Here is a 7,768-nt window from a genome sequence, read left to right as displayed (position 1 = left end):
TCTCTTTGCTGCTGCTGATCATGAATGATCTAGCAGGCTAGGGGATGGGCATACGTTGTTAGGAGTTTTTTTGGAGCAAGGGATTGTGCATATGTACATATACATGCATGGTGCATCAAATAAAGAATTGCCCATTTTTCAGAGCCAGGTGGTTACGTGGGGCCCACATGTGTACAGGTAGGACAGGGTGTACATAGTGCATCGATTTTCACTATTATCAGTACCACTGTGTTTTTTCTACAATAAGGAGGAGTTGGTAGCGCGTACAACTTCTCGAGGAAGCTATTCGCGGGCCGACGACATGAGTAAAATATGCCAGATACAATCACAAACTGGAGCAGAAGCTTCGCTCATAGGAGAAACTTACACAGCAAAAACAACAGAAAAAGAGTGAGGAATTTGGCAAAATGGACAGCGCCATCGCGTCCGGAACGGCCCAAAACCCCAGTCTACAATGTCAAAGTGCTCAAATCCGACCTCGGATGAGCAGTTTAGGGCCAAAACAGGCTCCAAAATGAGCAAAAACACACCTGCGGCTGTTCCTTCTCTCTTCTCCACGTTTTTTTTGGTCTTCTCTCAGTTTTTTCAGTTCGCACACTTAGCTTTATTAGTTGGGCACCCGTGGCCTTTTAGATGACCCCAAACGGACCCCGAACATGCCAAAAACTGACCTCGCAGTGCATAGTTGTCACCTTTTTGCATCATCCGCACACCTGGCACTTAGTTTTTCCAAATAATGCATCCCGCAACCACGTGAAGTGGCCCCAAAAAGTAGTCCTCATGATGACCTTTCTGGATAAGTATCACAAGAAAACACCCACGTCGTGTCCATACTTCTCCGCGTGCAAGTATTGACCCCGTTCGACCTCCTGACGCCACTAGATGCCATCTGACACACCTGCTTACCTCATGTCGTCGGCCCGCGGATAGCTTCCTCGAGAAGTTGTACGCGCTACCAACTCCTCCTTATTGTAGAAAAAACACAGTGGTACTGATAATAGTAAAAATCGATGCACTATGTACACCCTGTCCTACCTGTACACATGTGGGCCCCACGTAACCACCTGGCTCTGAAAAATGGGCAATTCTTTATTTGATGCACCATGCATGTATATATACATATGCGCAATCCCCTGCTCCAAAAAACTCCTGACAACGTATTTCTCTCTTGACGAAGAGTATTCAATGCTATGGACTCTAGACTGCCTGAACAGGTAAAAGATAACTCTTACACTCATTATTCTTTCTCCTTGGTAAGAATCTCTTCTAATGTTCTTTTTTGCTTGACACTTCCATAGCTTGACACAAACTCATATGAAGCGGTCACTTGCAAGTGATATCTTTCTCATTAGCGTTTGCTACAGCCCGGTTACCCAGGATGTGCTCGACCATGGATGGAAAATGGGAGATGTAGTTTTAATTGTAAGTCACTCTCCTGACATTGATCTTTCCCCTAAAATTGTTGTGGTGATCGACGTCGACAAACAACATGCTGTCAAAATTGGAATCTTAAAGAAGGAACCATTCAGCGAGTATTGGGAGCTTCAAAATGAAGACAACTCTTGGCACGACTGGAATATATGTTTAAAAGTGTTGCAAGGATGGTCTCCAGTGTCTAATGTTGGACGAGAGGACGGTGTTTTTACTTGTTGGCTTTCAGGAGAGGACATGGTTTCTTTTGAAGAAGATTTATAAAGAGATTTGGATGATGAGTTGTACCTTTTTGTAGTACGTTGTAAACTTATTTGGATATACATGATAGAACTCAATCAAGAGTTTTGTATTCGGCTTAATTTTATAAATATGGTCCTTTGTATTGCAATATTTCATTTTTATTCATGTCCATCTTCATTTTCATGCGATCTCATGTTATTAAGTGTATTCAAAATGATAGAAAAATGTATGAAAACATAACGAATTCGAAAAAATTCAATTCTTTGTTTTTTTATCAAAATGTGTGATACATCATTTCAAGCTTTGCATCCCTACTATTTGTGAAGCTGGTTCTCTAGCTTGATTTACTTTTCATCTTTAAATTTTGTATGTCAAAAGTGCACCTTTGAGAGTGGCCTTGTAATAGAAAAAATTTAGCATGTTTTACAACCTAAAAATTTTAAGGTTTCACTCTTACTACTGATTCTACACTTCTAAAACATGTATCATATTCTTCGTACTTAGCATTTAAATTTAAAAGGTAAAGAAATGTCAATTTCTAGTTTATCATTTTCCTTGCACCTCCACACAAAGGCCACGTTCACTGACAATATTATTGTAGATGCTTCACATTACTCCATCTCTACTTTTCCACCACACCCACCATGAATTTCAACTTGGTTATTTATTGGCACTCTCAATGTAGAGCTATCTTTTTTGAGGAAACCTTTGAGCTGGTTGTGAGCTAAGCTAATCAAGCTTTATCAAGATCAGTCCCCCCCTCTTCACGTCCCCATCTCTCTCTCTCTCTCTCTCTCTCTCTCTCTCTCTCTCTCTCTCTTGTGTAACATGGAACCTGAGACAGAGCTACACTATACATGCCGCTGCCCCGTCTACTACGAGATACGAGGCCGCTTCCATTGCTTGTTCAGAGAGGGTTTTGGACCACTCTCAAGAGTCATGGGATACAAAGATCAGAGATGTCTAGGTTTGTTCTTGCTCGAGCTGCGTAGACACAGAGATAGCCTGATGAATGGTGAGACTAGCCAATCTCAAAGACGGATCACAGACTTCTTTAGAGCAGACAAGGGACAACCGCAAAAGCCACTCCCACAACAAAGCTCCCCCTCATCTCACACCAGAGGCACACTGATTGACTGAGCGATTGAACTGGGAAAATCCAGGCGCCCGCGACTGCGAAGAACTACACAGCATCGACGGAGGCTACGACAGAAAATTCGAAGCACGCTGGCCAGGCATGCACGACGCCCGGTCAGACTACTAACTATGGAGGAGATTGATGAGATTCGCCAACGACCGATGCTAGATCTCTTGTGATTCAGCTATCCCAACAAGCCGTCCATTTTTGGCTTAGTTTTTTGCTTGGCTCACATCGACCAACTTAGAACCCCATAGTATATATCTTTGTTTTGTACTGTTGTTAGATTATTTTGTTACTCTGAATTTGTATCAAATCCACCACTTTGTAACTTTTGGTCTCATAGGTCACTATGGCCTTTTGAAGGCGTTAATATAACATTTCATTTCATTTCATTTCTCTCTCTCTCTCTCTCTCTCTCTCTCTCTCTCTCTATCCCAGACCCACCCACAATATTTATGTTTTCCTAAAAAAGGCTTCCTTTTATTGTTAATATTTTATTGATAGCAAAATTTTCTATATGGATATTTATGCTTTTGTAAAAATGATAAATTTACATACTCAAAAAGCTATCTTCATAGGAATATTTATCAATTAGAGCTATGGTGTGAAAGATACGCACTAGAACTACATGTACGAATGTTTTTCATTGTGAAAATTTTGCACTAAGTAACTTGGAACAACAATGTGCAAATAATTCATTATAGTAACTTGAAAGTAGAAATAATTCTCATGTATGAAATAGAGTATAATACCTAAAGATTCTTCTTTTTTTTACTTACAATTGTGATACATTTTTTTATTACTATGAAATGAGGATGTGAAAATAATAAACAAGTGAAAAATAGAAGATTTACACCATAAATTGTACTTTGATAGTGAGAAAAGTGTTATTCACACTTTAAAGTGTGAATGTCGGAATTAACACCATGTTTTTCTAGGTGAGAAAAAGTCTAAAACTTGTTGTGGGCCTCTCCTCACTGCTCTTAGAACAACCGCATCACAGGCCTTCCAGCCGACCTACGCAAACTCACAAGCCTGCAATGGGTGGACCTCTCCAACAACCCCATTGCCAGCAGCGATGCCCTTGCAGGGCTAGCGACGGCGCCATTGATAACGCAGATCGAGCTCGCTTCCTGCGGTCTGAATGGCGCCTTTCCAACCTGGGTGTCGCGCCTTCCTCAGCCCAACTCCACGCGCCTCTCAGAAGATGTCACACCATCGCTAACCCTTTCCAACAACGCCATCTTAGGCCCCATTCCAGCTACGCTTGGCAAGCTCACGAACTTTGAAATGCTATTCCTCGACCGCAATCAGCTCACTGCTTCGATCCCCGCCTCCTTCTCCAACTTGCAACCGCTCCGTTTCTTCAATATTTCATACAATAAGCTCTCTGGCAAGATCCCGCAGGTGGCTCCCTTCACCACCTTTTCCACCTCTGCGTACCAGCCTGGCAATCGAGGCCTATGCGGCACTCCACTCACCGCCTACAAGAAGTGACGAGTACAGTACTAGTATTCTTCTGTGTAATTAAGGACGGGCACGTGCGTGCGTGCGTGCGTGTGTGTGAAAAGAATGTATCTTTTCATTCTTGTGGAAAATTTACAAAAATCTTTGAGGATGCTTCTTCCTGAAGACAATAGTATGTGTATGAATTATTTTATTACTATTATAAAAGGGGAGGAATCCAACCCCCCAACCCCCCCCCCCCCCCCTCCCTCTTGACAAGAGCTCCTTCATCTGGCATGTGCATTGTGTTCCCTGTAGGGGGGAGAGAGAGAGAGAGAGAGAGAGAGAGGCGGCCAAAGGTCATTGGCCGTACTAGTCATGCTAAAGAGTGTTATTGTATCAAGATTTCCTATGTATACTTTACAAAAAAACATCATATGGACTATACCCAATTTTGCTGTCGGCAATTCCAAGTCCCTTGCGCATGCAAAAAGCCTCCACCATGAGAAATTTCATTGAGAGATGACCAATTTTCACACCAAGAGAATGCAATTCATCTGCACTTTGACTACTTGCAAATGTTTCTTTGCTAGCTCCATGATGGAGAGGTAGTATCACCCATGCCCATGGATCCCGTCCCATAAATAAAACTTGTTGAGCATACTTACCACAAGGGCAACATCATTCACTGCCAAATATGTTAATTGTAGAGAGAAAGAGAGAGATGAGACAAGAGACACACCATGTATGTTCCCAAAGACTGATTTATATTGTGGCCAAGATACAAATATATAGGTGAAACCAAGTTGGGTAGAGTGAGCCATATATAGCTCCAACATCCCCCTTAGAGAAATCAAGGGAAAAACCCAATCCCCTATAGAATGTGAAAATATGAACCAACAATGATGATGTGAACGTGATGATGATGTGAACGTGAATTGTGTATCTATGTATAAATATAAAAGTGCCTCAAAGATCACAATGTGCAAGTGTGGAGAGTGCATAGTGCATGGTACCTATATGATTACAATGTCATATAAATAAAGCTATCACAATAGCAGAGAAGCTAATTTAGAAAGAGTGAGCTCCAAGCAACTTCAAGCTCCGAGCGCAAGAGGATGAAGCGTGGCTCGTTGAGGCCTTTGGTAAGAATGTTTGCAATCATCTGGTCACTTGGACAATGTTCAACCATTATGGTGCCTTCACGAACTTCATACCTGAGATAATGATAATGCACAACAATGTGCTTTAACTTATTATGTTGAACATAGTCTTTTGCAAGACTAATAGCACTCTGGTTGTCACACCGCAAGGGTGTGCTAGAAAGAGAAGAATGATCAATATCAACCAACATTTCTCGAAGCCAGATCAACTCACGAGCTGAAAGTGATACCGCAACATATTCAGACTTAGTCATAGAAACTGTAACACAAGTTGTTTCTTACTGGTCCAAGACACAAGACAACCATTTATAAAGAAGAAATTGCCACTAGTAGATCACATGGATGAATGTGAGCTTGTCCAGTCTGCATAGAATCCTATGTCAAATGTTGTCGATAGACCAAACCAAAATCTGTAGTGCCTTTTAAGTATTTCAATACATGCTTTGGTGCAGACCAATGCTTAAGAGAAGGACGTGCAAGATGTTGTCCAAGATAATTAGCAACAAACAAAATATCAAGGCGAGTGTTCATGCCAACAAACTGAAGACATCCAATCAAGTTAGCATAAGGTTGATTTGTGACAAGTTGACCGCCACTGTCAGAAGCATTCTTCGTAGAACTTGCAAGACAAGGTGTGTTGGCCGAATGTGCAAACTCCATACCAAATTTTTGAATAGTATCTGCAATAAAATTTGGCCGTGGAAGGAATAAAATACCTTTTGTGCAGTTTCTTTGAATCTGAATGCCAAGACACGAGTGAATCTCTCCAAGATCCACCATATCAAATGAAGAAGACAATAACTTCTTCACTTGCTGAAGAAATTCCAAATCATTGAAAACAAGGATGGTATCATCCACATAAAGAGCAAGAATCACAAAATACTATCTTGGCGCTTTATGTATAAGTTGGGGTCTGAAGAGCAAGAGATGAATCTTTTAGAGGTGAGGAAAAGATCAAATTTTGTATAACAGGCCTACGAAGCTTGTTTGAAACCATATAGTGCCTTATGGAGTTGAGCAACAAGGTCTTCTTTACCTAAAATAACAGACCCTTCTGGCTATTCCATATAAATTTCTTCTTCCAAATCACCATTCAGAAAAGAAGTTCGTACATCCATATGATAAGTTTTAAATCAAATTGAATAGCAAAGGCCAATAAAACTCAAACACTTGTAATGAACAACTGATGAAAAGGTATCTTGATAATCAACACAAGTAACGTGGGAGTAACCTTTTGCAACTAAACATGCCTTGAACTTGTCGAAACATCCATCTGCTTTTACCTTTGTTTTAAACACATATTTACACTTAATAGTTGTATGACTAGAAGGTAGTTCAGTTAGTGTCCATGTACCTTTAGAGATAATAGAATCGTACTCTGCTTCCATAGCCTCTTGCCATTGATCCTTTTGTGGTGAAGAGATAGATGTATTATAAGTAATAGGAGCTTCAAAAGTAGAGAAAGCATTATCAACCATATCGTCATCATAAACATGATATGAACCATGTTAAAAATCAATAGGCAGATCAACAAAAATATCAATATCATCATTGGAAACATTCGGAATGGATGGTTGTGAAGAGGAAAGCTGCTCTATAGGAAGAGTTTCATCATCTAAAAGAAATGAAAAATCTTGAAGCAACGATTTAGTATCATCAGAATCATCCATGGACCGTGAGCCTCCCATAAGCTGTTCATTAAAAGTAGCATCACGATTCACAATTACTTTCCTGGAGGAAGGGTCATAGAACTTGTAGCCTTTGAAAGTGTCTGAATATCTAATTATAATAACTTCAAGACCAGGAGCATCAAGCTTTGTTCGTGTTTCTTTCGGAACATGAATATAAGTAATACATCCAAAGGTTCAAAAATTGAGATACAGAAGGAATTTCACCTGTCCATGTTGTGATAGGTATCTTACTAGAGAGTGCAGTAGTAGGAAGATGATTCTGAATGAATACTGCTGTCAATGTAGCTTCAGCTCAGAAAACACGAGATAATCCAAAATGAATCAGCATACATCTTACAACATTGAGAATAGTGTGATTCTTTCGTTTAGCAACGCCGTTCTATTGAGGTGACTATGGAATAGTGTGTTCATGATGATTTCCACTATCAGCAGTAACTCACACTCTCGAGAAACATATTCGCCTCCATTGTCACTACGAAGCTTCTTTAGTCGACGACTAGTTTGAAGTTTTGCAACCTTGTGGAATTGTTTGAAAATAGATAAGGCCTCAGATTATTGTCTAAGTAGAAATATAGTCGTATACCGTGAGAAATCATCAATGAACGTAATGAAGTACCGATATTGTGATCTCGAAGAATGTAGAGATCCACATA

General features: G+C 40.4%; 1 protein-coding gene across 1 annotated transcript; it reads left to right on the top strand.

Moving 5' to 3' along the window:
• Positions 1 to 1,401: 1,401 nt before the first annotated feature.
• Positions 1,402 to 4,312, top strand: LOC147462865 (uncharacterized). Its single transcript, XM_086494983.1, has 2 exons — positions 1,402 to 1,671; positions 3,803 to 4,312. The coding sequence occupies exons 1-2, from the start codon at positions 1,402 to 1,404 to the stop codon at positions 4,310 to 4,312; spliced, it is 780 nt and encodes a 259-aa protein (XP_086351109.1).
• Positions 4,313 to 7,768: the final 3,456 nt, after the last annotated feature.

Source organism: Adiantum capillus-veneris, chromosome 2 (assembly GCF_014529385.1).
Source record: "Adiantum capillus-veneris isolate H3 chromosome 2, ASM1452938v2, whole genome shotgun sequence".
Classification (NCBI taxonomy): domain Eukaryota; kingdom Viridiplantae; phylum Streptophyta; class Polypodiopsida; order Polypodiales; family Pteridaceae; genus Adiantum; species Adiantum capillus-veneris.
Note: the sequence above shows the minus strand (reverse complement) of the source record. Positions and strands in the feature narration are given on the sequence as shown.